Source organism: Neoarius graeffei, chromosome 5, assembly GCF_027579695.1.
Source record: "Neoarius graeffei isolate fNeoGra1 chromosome 5, fNeoGra1.pri, whole genome shotgun sequence".
NCBI classification, from domain to species: Eukaryota; Metazoa; Chordata; class Actinopteri; order Siluriformes; family Ariidae; genus Neoarius; species Neoarius graeffei.
The window spans coordinates 98,542,276-98,567,601 of NC_083573.1; the positions used below are offsets into that span (position 1 = coordinate 98,542,276).

Here is a 25,326-nt window from a genome sequence, read left to right on the forward strand (position 1 = left end):
AATCAGCGCAACAGTGACTGTGACGTAGTCAGAGCGACAGAAAGCAGTGGGGGAGACCTTGAAATAAATAATTTTTCAAAATGCGTATTAATTAATAAACAGGTTCTAGATATTAAGAAGTTTGGAGATAATGACCACAAGTTTGGAGTCTGTACCACATACACTCTTATTTTTTCCAAGTGTTTTTCAAGGGTTTGCTTAAACTGTTTTTGAGAGTTTTTATTTAGTGGTGTTTGGTGAAATAATTTCCCTTAAATTTAAAATAACGGGAAAATAAGAAACAATCAAAAAGTAATGTTTCAAAGCTGTTTATTAATTCTTCGTACTGCACAAACTAGCCCCATCCTTTTGGCTACGAGCGGAGCCAGCTGGTAGATCAGACTTTTGCCATAGCCGGTCGGCAAAACAGCGAAAACGTCCTTCTTGAAAAGGAATGAGCGGAGAGCCTCTTCCTGCTCATGTTTCAACGGAAACTCCAAGTCTAATTCTTCTAAAACTGATTCCAAAGCGGAGTCAAACGCGCGCTGTTCACTAGCCGTAGCCATCTTTCCTGTTGCGCTTTCTCCAGTGTCGCGCAGCTTTGTCGTCACTCCTGCAAAAGCCCGCCCAAAGAATCCAAACAAAAACCTTGCGTTGTGATTGGCGGGCACGATTTGATGCCCGGGGTGTTTTGTTGATATGGTGCGAGGCTAGACCCACTCACTAGGCAAAAATATTTTTGGCCGCTAGGCGGTTGGGTCTAGTTTACTAGGCTAGCAAATGTGTGGTTTTTGGTGCAATATCTCCATAGGTGTATAGAGGCCCATTTCCAGCAACTCTCACTCCAGTGTTCTAATGGTACAATGTGTTTGCTCATTGCCTCAGAAGGCTAATGGATGATTAGAAAACCCTTGTACAATCATGTTAGCACAGCTGAAAACAGTTGAGCTCTTTAGAGAAGCTATAAAACTGACCTTCCTTTGAGCAGATTGAGTTTCTGGAGCATCACATTTGTGGGGTCGATTAAATGCTCAAAATGGCCAGAAAAATGTCTCGACTATATTTTCTATTCATTTTACAACTTATGGTGGGAAATAAAAGTGTGACTTTTCATGGAAAACACAAAATTGTCTGGGTGGGTGACCCCAAACTTTTGAACGGTAGTGTAAAAAATAAAAATCACGCAGATACAAATCAGGAGCTTCGTGATAATATTATAAAGCGTGTGTATAAAGTTCTTTCGCTGTTTGAGTGTTTCAGGAACTGCTCATGTCCTTCCTGGGGTTTTCACACGCAACAGTCTCTAGACAGAATGGTGAGAAAAACAAAAAACATCGAGTGAGGGAGGGAGGGAGGAAGGGACAGTTCTCAATATGGGTGGAAACAAACGCCTCATTGATAAGACCGAGGAAAACGGACATATTGGAAGGATATCGTAACTCGTATAATCACTCTTTACAACCGTGGCGAGCAGAAAAGCATCTCGGCACGCGCAAAACAGCCAAACTTGAGCGTGCAGGCGTTCCTAATGAAGTGATCCGCCCCCATTCACAAGGCCGAATGACTTTACTTCTTTTATTACTTCACGTGCGGAACTTTCGGCACTTGACGGAGTCACTCGATTCCTTCGTTCGATTATTATGAAAGCAGGCGCTCAGTCCCGACCCACCTGGTGCTCAGCGTTTGTTTCTTTGGGGTTGGACTACAGCCAGAAGGCTAACGTTACTCACAACTATATAAAAGATATGAGTTTAGCATCCTCCAAAAGGCACCGGTTACACCATCTGAGCAACAGCGTTCGAGACGTTTCGTTTAAAAATAAATGAAAGGCAGGACGTCTTGAAGAACAGGAACTTCTTGAAGAAAGCGCCACAAAACATTACTAACTAGAACACGTCAAGGCTGTAGTCGCTCATCTGGCCTGCTATCAGAACGACCACGACGACCAAACCGTCAAACGGAACTGAAATGAGACGACCAACCTCTACGACTAACATCAACAAAGGACTCAAGTTCGTTCCCCGAGCGAAGCTCGACCCAAAACGTCGATCAGGACTGAATTCGCGTGATCAATGAGACGAGATACAATTCTAGTAGGGCTGTAACGATACACCCAACTCATGATTCGATTCGTATCGCGATTTTTGACCCACGATTCGATACGCCCACGATTTTTTTTAAAATGTTTTTTTTAAGTAGTAAATTTGACTTATTAACATTTACTTACTTACATTAACTATTTAATAACAAATAATTCAGACCACTGCAGAGAATGAGTAATCTGTATGCAAAAATGAACAAATGTATATCCAAAGATTGTTTTATTTCTCAAAATAACACTGTTGAGCCGGAAGCTCTGGTTTTTTCGGTTCTGAAAAAGTCATTTTTCCAAATCGTGTAAATCCGTTAAGATTTTTTTTTTTGGGGGGGCGGGGCTCTGTCACTGTCTCACTCTCATAGGGCCAATGATTTTCTGTGATCGCGGAAAACAGATGGAAATTACGGAATTTTTATGGTGAAACGTTGCTCGCGTGTCAAAATGTAACTGCCGCAGAAGGCTTCCGCCCAAGCAGACATGCCTTCAGTGTTGCCAGATATTGCTAACGTTTTCCACCCCAAAATATGTTCAAAACCAGCCAAAAAGCACCTAAACCCGCCCAATCTGGCAACACTGCATGCCTTTCCGGTCAAGTGATTGTGATTGGCTTGTGGCACACCTAGCCAGCCAATGAGCTGCTTGTTTACAGATTCGCTCCCCGCGTCGCAACCAGAATGGCGACCGCTTAAAAGAAATGAATGCTCTGCCAGTGGCGAGTGTGGACGTTGCGTGACTCGCAGAAGATTGTCGCAGGTCGGCGAAAAAACGACTTACTAATAGATATAAAAAAATAAAAGTAATTTAAGTAAGTTTAAAATGTAATTTAAATAAAAAGTAAAGTATTCATAAATTGAAGTTTGGAAGCGCCTCTGTTTTTGGGCTGAGGAGAAGTTTGAAAGGGTGGACCGCGACTCTGCCTTCTTGTATCACGATATGGATCGTGGCTCTGCGTATCGCGATTTCGATACGTATATCGTTACAGCCCTAAATTCTAGTCAGAAGAAAAGGGCTTAAAGTGCCGTTCCACCATTGGATGTATTCTTTGGCATAAAATACAATATATTTTATGACAACATGACTAGATAGAGAAATCTTTTAGCTTCAGAATGATATATCAAACATAATTTTTTGACAACGACAAGTATATTAATTTTGCGACCAAAGTCACCTACCCTTTTAATTTCCGTGCGTGATGTCATCGGCAGGTTCCCCTTCTTGTGTACCACGTGACGTGTGACGTGGCACATATTATCAGCAATGGCGGATAGAACGCGATAAAAATAATACCAATAAATCTAGCTAATACCAATAAATCTAGCTAACTGAAAGATTAACTCAAAATTTTTCGCAATTTTTTTGGCCCCCATATACGAGGAGAAATGACTCTCTCACTTTGGGGCTTTCCTGGTCTGAAAATAGACCGACACGTGGTACACAAGAAGGGGAACCTGCCGATGACATCACGCGCGGAAATTAAAAGGGTAGGTGACTTTGGTCGCAAAATTAATATACTTGTCGTTGTCAAAAAATGATGTTTGATATATCATTTTGAAGCTAAAAGATTTCTCTGTCTAGTCATGTTGTCATAAAATATATTGTAATTTATGCCAAAAAAATACATCCAATGGTGGAATGGCACTTTAAGTTGACCTGATTACTGATTTGTGCGCAAAAATTCGACAATACAACGAGCGAGCGTTGGACAGAAGGTCGAGTTCTTTCAGAGACGATCAGAAAGAGGGCGGAGACACGGTTTAACTGTTTACAACGAGAAAAATCAACAAACAAACGACCGAGTTTTGTTCCTCGAGTGAAGATCAGAACTGAAATCGGATGAGAAATCTAGAAAATTCGTTAATTAATTTGGTAATTAGTAACTCGTTAGCAAAAAAACTCGACAAAACAACGACCGAGTTTTGTCCGGAGTGGTGATGAGCTCTTTCAAGCTAAACAATCGGAACTGACGGAGGAGATACGATTTAACGGACGGACGGACGCCATGGCAACAGCTCATCGGCCTTATGGACAGATATGCTAATGTGCGATGTGGGAAAGGGGCGGGGCTTGTCAATCAGCTCGGCTATTATCGTTGATGGTGAAAAAGCAGCCTTGGCGTGTTTTTGAGTGATCGCCGATGTTCAAGCGTGCCAAGGTTCGGCGTGTGTTTTGCTCCGTGGCATTACTTTCTAGGTAACGTCGTGTCATACAGAAGAGACGTGACTGACGCACGGTTTGAGGAGGGATTTGCGCGTGAGTAACTGGAAGCTACGAGGCTTTATTACGCAAGAATTTGACTTAATCAGGACTTTTTTTTTTTTTTTTAAAGTTTCCTTTCTAAACATGACCGCATGTCTTGACCGCAGCTGAAAATCCCGCTTGTTTTTCCCATAATCCTTACCTTTTGCAGGTGCTGCATACGAGTGTGTCCTTGGGAGTGTCTGAATTTTGGCCCCGCCCACAAACGTGACACATGGGTGCAGGGTGTTGTTGCTGTTGGCAACAGTCACACAGACTGCTGGATGTCCACTGACCCGGGGCTCGGGCGCCACACTGCGCACACGTCCGACAGTTCTGCAAACACACACACACACACACACACACACTTTCAGTGATTAATGACCTTAACATCACCTTATGAACTAACCAATGGTTAAAACACAGTGTGTAATATTTTTAAAAACGTTGGCGTCACTGTACAAACGCACACAGCCGACAAAAAACGTACACCAGGTTCACTTCTCTCTCTCCCTCTCTCTCCCCACCATGATACACATCGTTCACGGAAAACACCGAAATCAATCTATATTCAATTAGGCTGTAATTACGTCCCTACAGATTCGCATAATCATCATCATCGTCGTCGTCATGCTTATCGTGCAGCTCCGCATGTGATCACCATGCTGCAAATTTCATTATGTTTTCAAAATTGCCACTTCAAGCTCATCAAAGCGCAGCTTCAGAGAGAGAGAGAGAGAGAGAGAGAGAGAGAGAGAGCGAGGGGGATCTGTAACAGACGTGTAGGTGGACGTGTGGATGGATCGGTCATCAAACACTAGTGCATCTCAAACAATTCGAATATCATGAAAACGGTCATTTTTTTCGTAGTTCAATTCAAAAATGTAAACTTTCATATATTCTACATTCATTATGCTTAAATTATTTCAAGCCTTTTTGATGATTATGGCTTACAGCGCATGAAAAGCAGAAGTCCAGGATCTCAGATTATTAGAATATTTCCTAAACTCAATCAAAAAAAGGATTTACAATACCGAAATGTCCAACTTCTGAAAAGTTTCTTCATTTATACACTCGGTACTCGGTTGAGGCCCTAATGCGGCGTGGCACGGAGGCGATCAGTCTGTGGCCCTGCTGAGGCGTCACTGAAGCCCAGGTTGCTTTGATCGCGGCCTTCAGCTTGTTTGTATTTTTGGGTCGAGCGTTTGTCATCATCTTCTTGACAATACTCCATAGATTCTCTAAGGGGTTCAGGTCAGCCGAGTTGGCTGGCCGATCAAGCACAGTAATATCATGGACAGTAAACCATTTGGTCGTAGTTTTGGCACTGTGGCCAGGTGCTCTGGCCTGCTGGAAAAGGAAATCAGCATCTCCATAAAGCTTGCCAGCAGATGGAAGCATGAAGTGCTCTAAAATCTCCTTGGACTCGATAAAACACAGTGGAACAACACCAGCAGATGACATGGCACCCCGAATCATCACAGACTGTGGAAACTTCACACTGGGCTTCAAACACCTTGGATTCTGTGCCTCTCCACTCTTCCTCCAGACTCTAAGAATTTGAATTCCAAATGAAATGCAAAATTTACTGAAAAGATAATTTTGGTGCACTGAGCAACAGTTCAGTTCTTTCTCTCCTTAGCCCAGGTAAGACCCTTCTAACATTGTGTCTGGTTCAGGAGTGGCTTGATATCAGGAATGTCTCAGTTGTAGCCCCTTTCCTGAAGACGTCTGTGCATGGTGGATCTTGATACACTGACCCCAGCCTCAGTCCACTCCTTGTGAAGCTCTCTCAAGGTCTTGAATCGACTTTTCTTGACAATCCTCTCAAGGCTGCGCTCATCCCTGTTGCTTGCGCACCTTTTCCAGCCAGCCTTTTCAGCAATGACCTTCTGTGGCTCACCCTCCTTGTATAGGGCGTCGATGATCGTCTTCTGGACAACTGTCAAGTCAGCAGTCTTCAACATGATTGTGGCTGCATGGACTGAACTAGACTGACAGCCGCATGCTATTTATACTCAAACTCGAAATGAAATATTCTCATATTTTGAGATTTTGGGGCTGTAGGCCATAATTATCAAAATCAAAACGGAAAAATGCTTGAAACATTTTAGTTTACGTGTAACGAGTCGAGAACAGATTACATTTTCACGCTGTTCGAATGGTTCGAGATGCACTGGTATAGACAGCCCCATAGGTGGATATGTGGGCGGGTCTGTAATGGGCACGGTGTTACGCTGTGCATCAGAAGTAAAAACACGCTCGGATCTTTTGTGAAAAAGACAAGAATTTGCGACGGGAATAAAAGCAGCTCGCCTTCTGTGCTGTCGACGCACGGATTTAAAGCTGCTCACTTTGAAAAGTCAAATCTACCCCGAGTCAGAGTGGTGTTCGGATGTTAAATCCCTTCACAGCCGTCATCGTTCTTACTGTATGAGTCAAGTCTCTCATCTGCTGAGGCAACAATTCAACTCCTACGTCAGAGAAAAGTCGAAAAAGTCATAATAAATAATGATCGTAAAAAAAAAAAAAAAGCATTAACAAAGAAAGAAAAGTACGGAAGCCGCGAGAGGCCCTTCATATAATCCTTTTTTTTATTCACCTTGTTATCCCAAGATAACGACATAATTAATTCAGGATCTCGAGAAAACAACACAACTAATTCGAGATCTCGAGAAAACCGTTATTTCATGATCTCAGCTGGATCGCTGTGTCTCCGTCGGTAGAGACGAAGCCGGGCCAGTCTTCTGCGGAGGTGCCGCGGACTAATTTTGAAATGATCCCTTATTAAAAGGTTTAATGCAATCTCTCCCTGTGTCAACCCCTGATCAAAATATTGCCTTATTAGGTGATCGATTATTCCAGACATTCTAATGCATACATGTCAACCTATACGGAATGTCCGTATTTTATACGGATTTGATTCAATAAACGTAGTATACGGGCGTATAAATAAAGTTATACGGATTCTTTTAAAAAACTTCAATCTTTATTTAGAGCTACAATCAATTCCCACGATGATAAAAGAGCGCATAACATTTACAAACGTACTGTACGCCACAGACAGCCAGTAAAGAGTCATGAAATCGCGCGTTATCTTGTGGTAGCGAGACTTCGTTCCACTTTTGATCATGCGCACACTGCATTGCGAGAATCCCGCCAACTGTGAAGTCATAGACATGTAAACATAGACGCCGCCTTCTGCGTAGAATCATACGTCATCCTCGCCGCCATATTGGATGTGGCAAAGTGGAGATTCTTCACCCGTCTCTGGTATAGCGTCTAGACGGTAGCCGAGAATAAAGATGCCTCATTCATGTGCTGCGTTTAACTGTACCAACAGGTTTACCGTCCAAACGAGATCACATGGGATTACCTTTCACAGGTGAGACTGGAAAAATACTTTTCATTGTATTTGGTCATTATAACGTAATTTTACGAACAGATTTTCCTGACTTTGTGGCTAATATGAAGTCTCGCGCATAATAGCCGCTCGGTGAAACCTGTCTCCAAACAACGAAGTATTTCCTTCGTAACTACGCTGATAACACTTTGTGTTTTTGTCGAACATTGGAGCTTTGTATTCATTCTGAAGGTTTATTGTTATTAATATTGAATAAAAAGTAACTGGGATATATCATTGTTAATTATCATTCACATTTTAGGTAAATTATTTTAATTTGCATCTTATACGGATTTTATAAGGGAAATACGGATTTTGGAGGTTGGTTATACAGGTTTGATTGACCAAAGGTTGACATGTATGCTAATGACCAAAGTTGCGTCTATACAGAATGAGAAATAGCCCCAAAGTCAGCATATCACAAGTCTCTTGGCGCTCCTGAATGAACCATTTCTCAGCTGTTTACTCGAGATCATGAAATAATTGTTTTGTTTTCTCGAGATCTCGAAATAACGGTTTTGTTTTCTCGAGATCTCGAATTAGTTGTGTTGTTTTCTCGAGATCCTGAATTAATTATGTCGTTATCTCGGGATAACAAGGTGAATAAACGAATGATTATGTGAAGGGCCTCTCTCGGCTTCCGTAGAAAAGAAAAACAAAACATTTTGTGGTTCTTCAAGCAGCAGCAGCAGCAGCAGACTGACAAAGACGCAGCAAACAAGACGAAGACTCATGTCTCCTTATTTTCCTCTTCCAGACGTCACGTGTGGGTCTGCGAGCGAACAGCACATTTAACTCAATTTACTCTGGCAGCTCTGGGTGTTTTCTTGTGCACTGACAGGGAGGAGATTCATTACAGAGAAAAAAAAAAAAAAGTCTGACAGCTGCTAATCACAGCCTTGAATCAACAGAACCCGAGTCCATCCCTCCCTCCACAACTCCTCCTCCGCTCACATCCCTCCATTTCCATTTCCTGCAGCCGGCTGAGCCCGGGCCAGGCTTTAAGACTTCCTGTTATACACACACACACACACACTCCTACTGAGAGGCTTTGATCTGCTCGTTAATGAGGGCGCCAACATTATTAATCAATGTCTTTCAGCAGCATGCAGGAGCGAACAACAGCGTCTGTCCATAACGGGTCAGAGAGTCAGAACGATATTGCCACCGGAGCGCACGGATAATTCATTCCGAATGTTCCCAATCGATTCCTGTACGCGTTACGATTCCGCGTCAATACACACATCACGTCAGAATTCGGAACGTTTATTTATTTTCCCCCACAGAACCAAACATGAACGAAGAAAACTCGACATTCGACTTGAAAAGTATTTTTCAATTTCAGTCACGTTTAAGAAACACCGTTTAACTTCTTTAGGAAACGAACAACGCTCTGATTTATAGTGAATCCGAGCCGTCATCCTCATCATCCCGAAACCCTGGAGACTCCGCCCACTTCCAGGCAGTGTTCCATGATGAAAAACTAACAGAGGAATTTATCCAGAATTGTGATATTCCCAAGTTCAGATCATTTCCCTTGCAGCATGGTCCAATGGGAGAGTTCTGTAAATAGCACCAAGGCTGATGAAAGCATCAACTACACACACACACACACCAAGACCTGTCAACACACATCAGCACACATTCAGACCTCTCTCTCTCTCTCTCTCTCTCTCTCTCTCACACACACACAGTCTGTTTCTCTTTATTCCCTCATCTTTCTCACTCTGATCCTCCAGCCCTCCATCTCACACTTTCTCTCTTTTCTGTTCCTCGTCAAGTCCTGCCAGGGAGACGCGAAACAGGACTAAAAGCACAGAAACTAGTCTCTACCAACAGCTACAAACAAAGACAACAGAGAGGAGAAGAGAGAAGGGAGGAGAGAAAGGGAGGTGAGAGAGAAGGAGAGACAGAGGAGAAGGAGAGATGGAGGGAGGTGAGCAAGGAGAAGGAGAGAGAGAGAGAGAGAGACAGACAGACACACAAAGGGAAGTGAGCAAGGAAAAGGAGAGAGGGAGATGAAAGAAGGAAGAGAAGGAGAGAGGAGGAGAGAGAGAGGGAGGTGAAAAGAGAAAGGTGAGGGAAGAGAGGGAGGAGAAGGAGGAGAGGGACAGACAGGGAGGTGAGGGAGGATAAGGACAGGGAGGGAGGTGAGAGAGGAGAAGGACAGGTGAGGGAGAAGGAGAGAGGTGAGGGAGGAGAAGGAGGAAAAGGAGAGAGAAAGGGAGATGAAAGGAGAGAGGAGAGAGGGAGGTGAGCGAGGAGAAGGGGAGAGAGGGAGATGAAAGGAGAAAGATAGAGAGAGGGAGGTGAGTGAGAAGGAGGACAGAGAGAGGGAGGTAAGGGAGGACAAGGACAAAGGGAGGAGAAGGAGAGAGAGGTGAGGGAGAAGAGGGAGGAGAAGGAGAGAGGGAGAGAAAGGGAGGTGAAAGGAGAAAGAGAGAAGGAGAGAGGGGGAGGTGAGTGAAGAGGAGAGAGGGAGATGAAAGGAGAAAGAGAAGGAGGTGAGCGAGGAGAAGGGGAGAGAGGGAGATGAAAGGAGAAAGAGAAGGAGAGAGAGGGAAGTGAAGGAGAAGGGGAGAGAGAGGGAGGTGAAGGAGAAGAAGGACAGAGAGAGGGAGGTAAGGGAGGAGAAGGACAGAGAGGGACGTGAGGGAGGAAAAGGACAGAGAGAGGGAGGTGAAGGACAGAGAGAGGGAGGTAAGAGAGGAGAAAGACAGAGAGAGGGAGGTGAAGGAGAAGGACAGAGAGAGTGAGGTAAGAGAGGAGACGGACAGAGAGAGGGAGGTAAGGGAGGAGAAGGACAGAGAGAGGGAGGTAAGGGAGGAGAAGGACAGAGAGAGGGAGGTAAGAGAGGAGAAGGACAGAGAGAGGGAGGTAAGGGAGGAGAAGGACAGAGAGAGGGAGGTAAGGGAGGAGAAGAGAGAGGGACCACCTCACCTCCCTCTCTCTCTTGGTCTCCCAGTCAAGTTGGTCTCTCTCTCTCGGTGTGTGTGTGTGTGTGTGTGTGTGTTCCTCACGCTCCTTACCTTACACCTCCAGCCGCTGGTAGGGATGGAGTCCATTACAGGCTCCAGGCAGAACGTGTGATATCCTTTGTCACACATGTCACACACCAGCATCTTGCTGTCCTCGCCAGGGTTCCTGAAACCAACAAAAGTTACTCACAACACCACAACGCGCTTTAAACAACAACAACAACAAAACCACCACCACATCAAGCGGAGCGACTCGGCCCAATAAATCATCTGTGGTAATGACGACGCGCGGCAGCGTTTTGCTGTTCGTCTAATTGAATTAGCTGTTCCACCCAGGGACCGCCATCTGCAAACTCCACGTGTCGGCTTCATTACGTGCCCCAGACGACGCGCTTCAGCTGATGGAGACGCCATCCGTCGCTCAATAAGCCAAACAAATGAGTCATTAAAGGCACCGCGTGACAAAAAAGCTGCGATTCCAAAAAAAGGTGCTGAATTTATATCGCAGGGGCTGCAAACGTCACATTTACGGCACACTGCCAGAACTTTGAGGAGCTGAGACGGATACAGTGGAGCGCCGAGGGACCGGGCACTCGGCACACCGGCTCCGGGAGTCGGTCTTTCAACCTGACGCAAATCTGCTAAATGGGAACGTCATGCGATATTTACAGCGCGAGAGGAAAGCCTCCTCAGAGCATTTCGATCTGTTTCATACACTCGTCCTCCTCAGCAAGCCGCTCGGAGAGGAAAACCTCAGAGTGTTAAAGACTGAAAACAGAAACCAATCAGAAGCGCAGCCATGCTCTCACTCGCGCACACGATATCCACGGTCTGGAAAAAAAAACAGAAAAGACAAATCTGATCCAAAAGCAACCAGAATATTTTTTGTCCTGATCCCCCCCTCCCCCATCATCCCAAAACTTCTTAAAGCAGATCCTAACGAACCAGTTCTTCATTCTATCAAGCCTCGGTCACAACCGGCTGTACATGCTCCTACGGTACGGCCGGTCTACGTGCAAAAAACGCAAGAAACGCACGGAGGGCGCGCGTGTGACATGCTGATTTTCGAGCCGCAGACCGGCCGCAGAGGTTCTTTGTCATGTCAAACAAACTCTACAGGCGCTTACTAGGGCTGTAACGATACACCCAACTCACGATTCGATTCGTATCGCGATTTTTGACCCACGATTCGATACGCCCACGATTTTTTTAAAAATGTTTTTAAATTTGACTTATTAACATTTACTTACTTACATTAACTATTTAATAAATAATTCAGCCCACTGCAGAGAATGAGTAATCTGTATGCAAAAATGAACAAATGTATATCCAAAGATTGTTTTATTTCTCAAAATAATACTGCTGAGCCGGAAGCTCTGTTTTTTTCGGTTCTGAAAAAGTCATTTTTCCAAATCGTGTAAATCCGTTAAGATTTTTTTTGGGGGGGGGGTGGCTCTCTCACTGTCTCACTCTCATAGGGCCAATGATTTTCTGTGATCGCGGAAAACAGATGGAAATTACGGAATTTTTATGGTGAAACATTGCTCGCGTGTCAAAACGTAACTGCCGCAGAAGGCTTCCGCCCAAGCAGACATGCCTTCAGTGTTGCCAGATATTGCTAACGTTTTCCACCCCAAAATATGTTCAAAACCAGGCAAAAAGCACCTAAACCCGCCCAATCTGGCAACACTGCATGCCTTTCCGGTCAAGTGATTGTGATTGGCTTGTGGCACACCTAGCCAGCCAATGAGCTGCTTGTTTACAGATTCGCTCCCCGCGTCGCAACCAGAATGGCGACCGCTTAAAAGAAATGAATGCTCTGCCAGTGACGAGTGTGGACGTTGCGTGACTCGCAGAAGATTGTCGCAGGTCGGCGAAAAAACGACTTACTAATAGATATAAAAAAATAAAAGTAATTTAAGTAAGTTTAAAATGTAATTTAAATAAAAAGTAAAGTATTCATAAATTGAAGTTTGGAAGCGCCTCTGTTTTTGGGCTGAGGAGAAGTTTGAAAGGGTGTATCGCGATTCTGCCTTCTTGTATCGCGATACGGATCGTGGCTCTGCGTATCGCGATTTCGATACGCATATCGTTACAGCCCTAGCGCTTACGGTTTTTTCAGGTTGCAAGACAAACTTACGGCCAACGTGCGTCTTTCTCCACGAACAAAAAAAACGCAGCGATTTGGGAAATGCCAAAAATCGCACGGCCAAAAAAATATCGTACGTCCGGTTGTGACCTAGGCTTTAGGCGCCATTCCAACCAGGAACTAAAGGATCGTACAAAATAATCTGTACGAAAATGCTACGCTCCTAAAGAACAGCAGGAACCGGAACCGTGAGCGAACGCGGAGCTGCTGGCGTCATGTCGGAACGTGCAAAACACGCAGGCGAAGAAGTCGTGCTTACGATGTTGGCGTGAACGAGGGGTTTAAACCAGACACGCATGAGATACAGAGCGTAACTTCATGCTTTTTGACACACGTACTGTAACTGAGATCACGAATATGCGCTCTGGGTTTGTTGCTTGTCAAAAAAAAAAAAAAAAATCACGTATTGATAAATTTCTGTGCGTGCTGTACCACCTCAGCTATTAAACTCGACGCTTAATGACGCGCAGTTTTTAGCTTGTTCTTTGCGGAAAAACTTCGGAACAGGAACTAAAACGGTTCTCGGATTTGCAGCCCAGGTCCGAATATCAGCTTTGGTTCCTGCACAAGTTCCTGAACTCTTCCAATTCCATCGTCATCACCGTACAGGACTGATATCTCATTTTATCACAAGGACCTCCGCGCACGCTTAACGAAACCGCTGGGGAAGGAAAGTCACGTGACTTAAGGCCAATTTATGCTGACAACCCAGTCCTCGCAGATAGCGTCGCAGACGGTGTCTGCGTAGCACCCCCACCTTCGCAGACGCTCTGCGCGCGCCTCCCAAAAATTGTGACCACCGCAGAAGCCTCGCAGACAGCGCCGCAGACAAGAGGGCTCTGATTGGTCCACTCTACATCCGCTGTACACGCACTTCCGCTTCCCTACTTTCCCGGTTTGGTTTGTTTTCACGACCGCCATTTTTAAAAACACGAGCGAAGATGGAGCAGCACGAAGAGCGGTTGATCGAGGAAGTGAGGAAGTACGGACATCTATACGACTCCAGTTCTAGTCATTATAAGTAACCGGAGGATAAACACTCCACTAACCACACCCACTGACTACTCCTAGCGATTTCGCGACTTCGCGCCCCCTTGCGTTGTGGCGGTGAATAACATCGTGCACGCCTATTACTCCCCGCTCAACGATAAATTACAACTGTCTGCGAAAAGCTATCTGCGAAAGCCTTGTCGCAAGAGCATGCAGAGGCCCTTAGTGGAGCGGATAGCTGCTAAAATATTTCACTTGGTGAGCAAAGCACCAAATTTTGCAGGAAACTTTGTCTGCATGTACCTGACCAAAAATCATCGTTGGCCACTCAAGTTTCCACCATTTTCAAGATGGCTGCCATGATTTTCAAAATGGTGTCATTTTTACAGTTTTCGCCTACTGGTTTTATTATTATATGTACCATTTTTAATTTAAATTCCTTTCTTTTGCTAATATCTATCTCAATATTAGCCTGGGAAATCCCATGCTGCTTTGCACAATGGTTCCGATCTGAAAAGACAGCATGGAAACTATGGTCTAAAGGCTCGCCTGAGTTAGGGAGCCAATCAGAGAGTGGGGAGGGGTGGAAAGACGGTGACGCGTACTACTTGACAAACGGAAGCTTGTAGTTTATTTGGAACTGTTTACGGATCATGATTAACATGGCGGCGAGCGATACGAACCAAACTTTTGATCAAGCTTTCGACACTGTTCTGAATAGTTTAGAGCGAAAGTTTGTTTTAAAAAACCTCTTCGTCGCTCTAACTATGTCACCGGGTACAACTGCCATGATTGGCCATGGGCTACGTATACGCTAAATCAGGGCTTTTCAAAGTGTGGGGCGTGCCCCCCCTGGGGGGCGCCAGAGTTCTTCGGGGGGGGGGGGGGGGGGGGGGGGGCAACGTGAGAGACAAAATGGATCGATTTTTAGTACCTAAAGCTACAGGGAGTGAGGAGACGGCCAAGCAGAAAAACAGAGCCTCCAGGATGTTGCGATTTGCAACTTCAGCGCAAATTCAACCAATCCCCGCGAATTCAGGGCGGTGCTGCAATTATATCCAATCACCGCAACTTTCCTGCAAATTTGACCAATCGTTGGCGTCGTCTTGAGGCGACATCGACAAACTACCTTCCGCCTTACTTCCGGATGTCTATGTTCAAGAGAAGCAGCATGCGCGCAGTGTTGCCAGATTGGCGGTTTCAAGTGCATTTTGGCGGGTTTCGAATACATTTTGGACTGGAAAACGTCAGCAGTATCTGGCAACATTGCATGACGTGCGAGTCAGTGTTTCTGTAGGCTTAAATTCTGTTACTGAAAGTGTGTTCTGTTTACAGTGAAGGACTGTGTGCACTTTATTTTTTTTTTTACTTAATACAAGAAATTAATGGATGCCAACATTTTTGCCAAAATGGTATTTTATTTTCCATTGTTTAGCCAGCTTCAGCATCATACTGTGAGATTCTGTTCAAATTGCTTTTTTCTTCTATGAAGCCTGAGCCATTTATTTAATTAGTTTATAATTATTGTTTAATTTAGTCTTCAGGAGAGACTGCCTGCACACAGTACTAGTATTAATAGTTTTTTTCTTACATGAAAGCTGAGGCATTTATATTATATTTTAAGGTAACCTCATGTTGTGCTGTGAGGTTCTCTGCACTTTAACTTTTGAACCAACAGGTGCATTTGGATAAGTAAAGCCTATTTTTCTGCATTTTTGTAGTGCTGGTAATCTTTTATATTGGTAAAGTTGTTTATAGGACCATTTCTCAGTGTCTTTGTTTTTTTAATCAATAGTTTTTCAGTAATAACTTAATATTTAACATATCACTCAATTTTAATCACAAAAAGAGAAAATCGCAACAATTTCTCGCAACTTTCACTTCCTCCCGCAATGTCATCGCAACAAAAACCTAAAAAACACCGCAACTTTCATCGCAATTTTTTTGGAAACCCCCGCAACATCAGACATTTTAGCTCGCAACAATCACAAAAAAGGCCCGCGGAATCCTGGGGGACTGGAAAAAGAAGGAAGTATGACCACGATTATTTAAAGTTTGGATTTTCATGGACTGGATCTGAAGATGCTCCACTGCCACAGTGTGTTGTCTGCCAAGAGGTGCTAGCTAACGATGCTATGCGATGTTTAAAATGTGTAAAACAAGATGTTTTAAAAAGCACAGATGTTTAAAATGTGAAAAAGAAAAAAATAATGTGTACAACAACCATTTTCTTTTTAAATATGAATGGAACATTAAGTATAGCAACAACAAAAATTGTAAGGGGGGGGCGCTGTTGTTTATTTGCTCTCCGAGGGGGGGCTGACTCTCCCACACTTTGAAAACCCCTGCGCTAAATGATAGACATTCGCAATGTCCAATAAACGGCCGTTGACAATCGTAAACCACACCTCCCCTACGAGAAATTCAATAGGCGGATTCCAGACCATATTTCACTTGTGATATAGTCTGGGACTACCTCAATATGACTCCCCATAGCCATAATAGTTATTTTGTACAAAACTAACGTGAATACGCACTGCGCATGCGCAAGACATTCCAGAAATACAGACTTTTTTTTTTATAAATAGCCGTTTACACTAAGACTCAGCGGATCTGATCTTCTGAGCAGTTACAACTACAGAGAGCAGTGCAAGACAGTCCTGATTTAAAGCATTTACAGTTGCCAGAACAGTTTATTCTACATCCACACTTAACCAGTTCCTGACATGATGCTGCTATGGAGCACTTGCATGTGACGTCACAGCCGATCCACATTGTGACAGACGCCATCTTGTCGGTCAAACACCATATTCCGCCTTCTACTTCTGCTTTTACTTCTACCTTTTCTTCTGGAAAACCCTACTATATACAATTCTACTACAACGGCTGCGGCTACAAGCTCTCCCTACCTGTGCACGTTTTTTATGTTTTTTGTGTGTATTTTTGCGTGTTGTTCATCTGTACCGGACTTCAATATCCACTGCAACCGTATGGACTTACTGGACATTGGCTTCCAGCAGAAAATGACGGTTTGTAGCGATTTCCATTGCATGCACAACATTCCGGACGAGAAAAAAAAAAAACATTCCGGACGAGATAGCGAGACCAGCGGGGTCTCCGTGGATTGTTATCGGAAGCAAAGCGAAGGAGGCGGTGCCGGGAGCGGAAGCAAAAGCGAGGCTGCAGGCAGAGCCGGCCTGTTGACTAAGCTCAGAAAACAGCCACTCAAATCTCCACTGCCAAGCCTCTACCTCTCCAACGCCAGATCCATGGTAAACAAGACGGACGATTTGGAATTACAGCTGGAATTACCTTATTCTATTCTATAATCGGCTGGTCAGTGCTATACTCAATACTTAAGTGACTTACCCGTCCAATGAGGATTCTTGTTTACAAGATGCCACATCTGAGTCGCTGACAAATCCTGAATTTCTGTAGAGATAACTGTCCAGAGATTTATAAGCACGCAGTGCTTCACCACTGAACAGCGAGGGAAAGTTAATGAGGTAATTATACACGTCCGGGTATTCCACTGGCAGTTCAAAATCCGGTCGTGAAAACTCCGTCCGGTAAGCCATGAGGGTCACAAATCTGTAGATCGTTTATTTTAGACATGTATCTAGTTATCTGTTCATTAGAAAAATGAGCCGTGTAGTCCGTCGGTTGAAATTGATCCATTCTGTACACGAGTGCAGCAGTATTCAGCGGTGTTTTTGACCGACAAGATGGCGGTTGTGTACTTTCCGGTCACGTGACTGCAAGATCTCTATAGGTGCTACTGACGTCCAATACGGCACCCGAACCCCATCATTTTTTGTCCAACCCCAACTTGATGGTGATGGTGATGGTAAGTCCTGCGTTTTACAAAGTGACCGACCCCATGTGTGTCCAGCCTGTAGAACTGATCTTTTGACGTGTTCGACTAGGGCAGCTCTGGATGGTGGGATGTTGTTATAAGGCTGTTGTTTGCGGGCAAAAAGATCAAGACGAGTCTCATTAACTTTCGTTGAAATGCTTGACCGATCGTACATGACGACGACAAATTCCTCAATGACATCAACGTCTTGCTCTGTCAAAGAGTCACATGGTTTGCTTAGACTACGGAACGTTTCTGTGGCGTTGTCACACACATTCCACGCCCTGGTAGTGTTTGCAATTTACTCTTTTGAGAATATAAGGGTGTATTCAGACCAGGATAGTTCGATAGTTCATTTGCTTTGGTCCGAACCAAATGTTTTTTTTATTTTTTCATTTTGGTGCGGTTTGCTTTCACACTGTACATTTTAGTAAGCGGACCAAAATCTGTCAACAAAGCCACGCGCCCTGAGGTCGTTCAGCTATTGGTCAGAGACGACACGCGCACAAAGTGTTCAGTTCAAAAGTAGTCATGGAGGCTTTCCGTGCTGTTATTCTTTTTAATGTCATCAAAGCTATATGTTTTTTCCAGTTTTTACTGTTTTCACAATTGTGCGATTACTATGCTGTTGTACAAGTAATTTATCAACGACGACTTCAAAGGGCAAGGTGGCTACGGAGGATAGAGCTGATGAGCGCACATCATGTTGTGACAGTTCTGGCTCTTCACGCAATAGATGAATTTCTTTTTTGCGTCGCTAGTACCGCCACTTTTTGAAAGAATGTCCCTGATTTTAATGTAGGTCTGACAGAGTTTCTTCACTTTTAGCCGACATTGTTCTGGCGAGCGCGTGAACCCCTTCTCCTTCATTTTCTCACTGAATACAGCAAACACGTCGGCATTTTTGTGTGTTCTCTCCAAAAGCTCAGATATGCGGACATCTGCCCATATATCCACAAGGGTACGCGTTTCTTCCTCGGCCCACGTTTGCCCCCTACTCATTTTTTGTACTCTGTAGTCTAGCCTACCACTGGTCTGAATGACTGAACGACTGTTGTAAGGTTCCCTTGACAACCGAAACAGTGTTTGCAGTTTGCGGTGGAGTGTCAAGACTCTGTTTCCCATAATGCTCGACAAACGACGGAAGCTCCCGAGGTACAAAAAAGCAAAACTGTCGGATTAGGTCCGGTCTGCTTTCACACCTCCAAAAGATCTGCAACAGGGTTCCTTTGGTCCGGACCGAGTCCGACCTTGCAGCTCGGTCTCGGTCCGCTTGTTTGGTCCGGACCAGAGTTCGGTGGTTTGTATTCAGACCAACCCAAAAGGTCCGGACCAAGGAAAATTTGGTTCGTTTGGTCCGGACCAAACAACGTAGGTGTGAATATGCCCTAAAACAACAGTTTCTTAGTTGCCCTTTTGAATCAAACTTTTATCATGCTCCTGGACAGTTTTGATCCAGGTTGAATTATTTTGAAAGAATAGTCATTATAACTTCACTCACATAATAACCAAAACCTTCTACATTAAAATTGTGAAAATCCGGCCAAAAAAACGACCACGATAAAGATATATGTCCATATTTCAGAAATTTGGTTGTTGAAAATGACGCCATTTTGAAAACGGCGGTGGCCATCTTTAAAATGGCGGAAATCGCGATGGCCAACGATTGTTTTGGAAACAGTATGGTTTGATCTACATGTGTGCCGATTTTCATGCTTTGCTCACCAAGTGAAATATTCTGGTGAAAATTTCATGTTAGCCGCTACACTAACTGGGCAGATACGGATTTTTGGAATCCGGTCCGGGAAAATCTGGACACGATCTCGGACCTGTTTCCCTCCGCCGTTCTCATTTTCTTCATCTGACTGGTCTTGCGGTCACGGTAGTGTTGAATACTTTGCGAAAAGGAAGACGAGGTGTCAGGTTCGTCGTCTAAATTTCCTTTTTTCTTCGCTTGGATGCAGAAAGTACAGAAGCTGTCGAGCTCCTCAGACAGGACGACCGTTACGCCTCTTTCTTCTTTAAGTCCAGTCAGAAATCTTTGGAAAATGTTCACGTCATATTTTTTTTACGGTGTTTGGAAGTACATTTTTCTCACTTTCTTTGACAGTTTCAGCTTGTTCAGTTTGGTCTGTGTCTGATAAATCATCTGGATAATAAAATTCACTTTCACTGGGTTCAGCTGTATCGCTCATTTTTCGAAGTATTTGTGTACGCTGGTTAAAAAAAAAAGGTCATATGAGAAAATGCTTATTGACGGAGTTAGGTCGGGCCGGATAGGAAAACATCTGGCTCTTAGTCAGTCGTTCATATGGACCTCGCTGCACTCGGTCTGTACGGCATGACCTCGAGTCACTAAACCTCGAGTCCGAGAACAAGACTCCACCCGCACCATGTGACGGTGTCTGTTGCTGCCTTTATGCGAAAGCGTCTCTGCTGCTGTGTCGGACTAACGTTCCTGCTCGACTGCCCCGTTTTAGTTAATAGGCTACAGGTAAAAAGCTAGTTCATTGCTCAGCAAGCCCCGCCCACTATCAACAGCGCAATGAACACAGCGTGTCACTTCCTTCTCTGGGTGGAGTCTCGCCAAATGGCGATTGAAGTTCGAGGTCGTCCCAGTCGTCTCCTCGATAGTTCTTCTACATATGGAACACACAGCAGGGCATTTTTTCCCACTGCACGAGAAGTCTGTATAAGAAAAGCCTAGGTCACAACCGGACGTACGATTTTTTTGGCCGTGCGATTTTTGGCGTTTCCTAAATCGCTGGTTTTTTTTTTTTGTTGTTCGTGGAGAAAGACGCACGTTGGCCGTAAGTTTGTCTTGCAACCTGAAAAAACCGTAAGCGCCCGTAGAGTTTGTTTGGCATGACAAAGAACCTCTGTGGCCGGTCTGCGGCTCGAAAATCAGCACGTCGCACGCGTGCCCTCCGTGCATTTCTTGCACGTAGACCGGCCGTAGGAGCACGTACGGCCGGTTGTGACCGAGGCTTAAAGGTGGACAGGAACGCAGTACATTTACTCGAGTACTGTACTTAAGTACACTTTCTGAGGTTTTTTTTTGGAAACTTCTGACTTTAACTTCACTCCATTTGAAAGACAAATATCGTACTTTTCACTCCACTACATTTCCATCAAGCTCCTCGTTACTATGAAGTGGGTTTGAAAGTGGATGTTTTTTTTTCTTTTCTTTTTTTCTAAAACGTGATTGGTTTTTCCGCAGGTGACACTGAGACAGCCGATCAGTAATCACTAGGGTCACGTCACGTCCACAGACTGTATAAAATCAAGTTCAGTGATTTCTCAGCAGCATTATTTGAACACGATCAGTTGATGCAGAATGGAAGGAGGCGGTTCTTCTGGGGAACACATGCACCCCCATGGCCCATGAACCCATGTTTCAGTTTTCTGAAAGGATTAAAGATTTGTTTCGTTTTAAATGTTTGCCGAAAACGAACCACATCACGGCCTACAAAAACTCGCCGTCCGACCTGTGGGAGCATATTGAGGGATATAAACGTTTTATTCCAAGAGAAAGCTTGCAGTGAAGTTGTCTGTGCTTTTAGAGCGAGCGATAACATTGCAAACGTAGCTATGCAGTCTGGTTAGCCAAATGACTTTCTATGGATTTGCCCGCCATGTTGCCATTAACAAGTTAACACGTAGCTAATTAATGTGGACACTTAGTTAGCATGTAAAAACGGAGTTAGGTTAAGATGAATAACGTTAACTTATCTGAAGTCCTTTCAGAAATATGTTTCAGCATAATCTTGCCAAATAAACAGAATGTAGAAATTTATTTTCCAGTAGCGTTAACTACCCAATATGATTTCGAGTTTGAAAAGAGTTTGCTAGCATGTCAGGTGGAGCGTCACTGACTAGCTAGCTTAACGTTAAACCACCATGATGGCACAGCATGCGTTCATTTTGTGAATTCACATTTCTGTCTTTGGTAACGGCGTTAGGTTTTGTAAGCGTTGTGGCAATAATACAACGATGTGTTGACAGAAAATGTAGTTTTAGTACTTAAGTATTGCTAAAAGCAAATACTTCAGTACTTTAACTTAAGTAAAAATTTGACTGGACAACTTTCAGTTGTTTCGGAGTCACATGTGACCAGCGGGATCTGTACTTTGACTTAAAGCTCATAGGCAACGGTTTTAATTTTACGCACATTTGAAACTTTATATGTTAAAAAACCCTCTGTAATTTTCTTCTGGTCCCAAGAAGTATTGTTAATAAGTAATAATTAAAATAAGTTAGCGCGGATTGCGGTGAATTTCTGTTCGGCGATTTTCGTGACCACTCGGCGCGTGATGTCATTTAAGACAAACAAACCGCTTGAGTTGAGTCCACTTCCGGTTACTGACATTGCCGTTCGGCTTGAGTGCAGACGTGCGTTCGGGAATTTCCGAAGAAAAACCCCCATGCCTTATTGTTGTGCAGTGAACTGTAACAATGGGACCGATTCAGGAAGAAGTTTTTACCTTTTTCCGAGAGAGGAGACGAGGCGGAGAGAGTGGATTGGCTTTTACCGAGAGAGGAGACGAGGCGGAGAGAGTGGATTGGCTTTTTCCGAGAGAGGAGACGAGGCGGAGAGAGTGGATTGGCTTCTTCCGAGAGAGGAGACGAGGCGGAGAGAGTGGATTGGCTTTTACCGAGAGAGGAGACGAGGCGGAGAGAGTGGATTGGCTTCTTCCGAGAGAGGAGACGAGGCGGAGAGAGTGGACTGGCTTTTTCCGAGAGAGGAGACGAGGCGGAGAGAGTGGACTGGCTTTTACCGAGAGAGGAGACGAGGCGGAGAGAGTGGATTGGCTTTTTCCGAGAGAGGAGACGAGGCGGAGAGAGTGGATTGGCTTTTTCCGAGAGAGGAGACGAGGCGGAGAGAGTGGATTGGCTTTTACCGAGAGAGGAGACGAGGCGGAGAGAGTGGATTGGCTTTTTCCGAGAGAGGAGACGAGGCGGAGAGAGTGGATTGGCTTTTTCCGAGAGAGGAGACGAGGCGGAGAGAGTGGATTGGCTTTTTCCGAGAGAGGAGACGAGGCGGAGAGAGTGGACTGGCTTTTACCGAGAGAGGAGACGAGGCGGAGAGAGTGGACTGACTTTTACCGAGAGAGGAGACGAGGCGGAGAGAGTGGATTGGCTTTTACCGAGAGAGGAGACGAGGCGGAGAGAGTGGATTGGCTTTTTCCGAGAGAGGAGACGAGGCGGAGAGAGTGGATTGGCTTTTACCGAGAGAGGAGACGAGGCGGAGAGAGTGGATTGGCTTTTTCCGAGAGAGGAGACGAGGCGGAGAGAGTGGATTGGCTTTTTCCGAGAGAGGAGACGAGGCGGAGAGAGTGGATTGGCTTTTTCCGAGAGAGGAGACGAGGCGGAGAGAGTGGATTGGCTTTTTCCGAGAGAGGAGACGAGGCGGAGAGAGTGGATTGGCTTTTTCCGAGAGAGGAGACGAGGCGGAGAGAGTGGACTGGCTTTTACCGAGAGAGGAGACGAGGCGGAGAGAGTGGACTGACTTTTACCGAGAGAGGAGACGAGGCGGAGAGAGTGGATTGGCTTTTACCGAGAGAGGAGACGAGGCGGAGAGAGTGGATTGGCTTTTTCCGAGAGAGGAGACGAGGCGGAGAGAGTGGATTGGCTTTTACCGAGAGAGGAGACGAGGCGGAGAGAGTGGATTGGCTTTTTCCGAGAGAGGAGACGAGGCGGAGAGAGTGGATTGGCTTTTTCCGAGAGAGGAGACGAGGCGGAGAGAGTGGATTGGCTTTTTCCGAGAGAGGAGACGAGGCGGAGAGAGTGGATTGGCTTTTTCCGAGAGAGGAGACGAGGCGGAGAGAGTGGATTGGCTTTTTCCGAGAGAGGAGACGAGGCGGAGAGAGTGGATTGTGTGCGTGAAGTGAGAGGGTTGGCAGCCAGGTAAATATGCCGCTCTGTGCTCTGATCACTTTGAAGACGATTCATTTTTGAAGAATCCCTATCTGTTGGAGAGTTTCGGTGTCAGTGTCGGACAGAGAAGCTCAAACCTGATGCTGTTCCGACAAAATTCGAGCACAAAATCAAGCAGTCAAAGAAGAAACGGAGCAGCGACGCTCAAGCAAAAAGGAGAAGATTGGAGGTAAAAACTTTTTACCTTTTTCATTTAAATGCTCAGTAGTTTAAAAAAAAAAAAATCATTGATGGACGAGATGAGATGTCCAGCCCGATATATTGACACCGGGAAATACCGCAGGTGGCAGGCTAATGTGGCCTACCGGCGCACTGTCAAGTAATCATTACCGATATCCACTATGGCTTCGCAACGGCCACAGGTTCATACATATACGGTTTCACCTCTCGATATTCAATTCGGAGAGTTCCTGCTTCAAAATCGCGATCGCTTGAATGACGTCACGACGACGGTCCCCTGGCGGTAAAAGTGCGCGTGAGCGAGATGTAAATAAACCTTCGGAACTTGCGCAAACCAGTATATTTTAACTGTTTTATTCAATTTTAGGGTTGACGAGGAAGATTGAATTCGCTTTTTGGGTCGTTCTTCTAGAAAATAAAGTTGATATTCTACGTTCCACCTCCGACCCCTGCCTATGACCTCTAATACCCCTTTTCCACCAAATCAGTTCCAGGGCTGGTTCGGGTTCACAACTCGTTCAACTTGCGAGCCAGCTGAGAACCAGTTTGCTTTTCCATAGCTCGTGGTGCTAAGGGAAGACACGTCAGTTACGTTGCTGTATACGTCAGTTACGTTGCTGCGTTTGCATAAACCTTGGTGCGAATATCGAAGCAAAAACAACACGGAAGAAGCAGCAGCAGCAACAACAACAATAATAATAATAATGGACGACTTCATGTTTGTACAGCTGCTGCTTCTCGTCGCTTAAAAATGCCGATCTTTCACGGTCTTGTTATTGTTGTTGGTCTTAACAACTCCGCCCCCCCGCTGATGTAAGCGGTTCTTTCCTCTGGCCCAGCAGAGAGTTGGTGCTAGCCTGGAACCAGTTTTTCTGGCCCCAGAGCCAGTTCTTTGTCAGTGGAAACAGAAAACCCGGTTCCAAACTAAGCACTGGCCCCGAACCAGCCCTGGAACTGCTTTGGTGGAAAAGGGGCATAAGTGATGAAGTTGGGTACTTTATCCACTTCTGTACAAGCAAAGCTTCGGACAATCCTAGCAGCGTTCTCTCCAGGCATTTTAGCGCCATTAACGTTAGTCTGTTCCTGAACATGACGCAGGAACGGGTGAATGTGCGTTCTCTTGCACGAAATTAGTATAAAAATTAAATGTAGAAATGTATAAATAGCTTATGCCAAATTATTACAAAAAATAAAGGAAAAAAATCCATCCGAGTCCTCGTGTCCAATTTACGAGTCCGAATGCAGTTAATGCACGAGTCTGAGTCATCAGTGCTCAAGTCCAAGTCAAGCCACGAGTCCTTAAAAGTAAGGCACGAGTCGGAGTCCTGGACCCGAGTACTACAAGCCTGCCTCGAGCCAAATATTCTCCCGTCCGGCCCTCCGACTCGGTCAATAAGCACATAGTATCTGATCAAATGATGAACTGATTAAAAAAAGTCACCCTTTTTCTGATCACAGAGACACCCGACCAGCGGGTTGTGTGTTCAAATCAACCTTTTAAAATGCACACGTCAACACTCG

The 25,326-nt window shown here is 44.9% G+C and overlaps 1 protein-coding gene across 10 annotated transcripts in view; it reads right to left on the reverse strand.

Moving 5' to 3' along the window:
- kmt2ca (lysine (K)-specific methyltransferase 2Ca) overlaps nucleotides 1-25,326 on the reverse strand; it is a 308,052-nt gene that overhangs the window by 192,883 nt on the left and 89,843 nt on the right. For all 10 annotated transcript variants that reach the window (XM_060922565.1, XM_060922568.1, XM_060922566.1 and 7 more), the window contains exons 8-9: nucleotides 10,745-10,859; nucleotides 4,476-4,648 (exon numbers count right to left, since the gene is read on the reverse strand). In XM_060922565.1, the coding sequence (XP_060778548.1) occupies nucleotides 4,476-4,648; nucleotides 10,745-10,859 (288 nt within the window). The remainder of the gene's footprint in view (nucleotides 1-4,475; nucleotides 4,649-10,744; nucleotides 10,860-25,326) is intronic.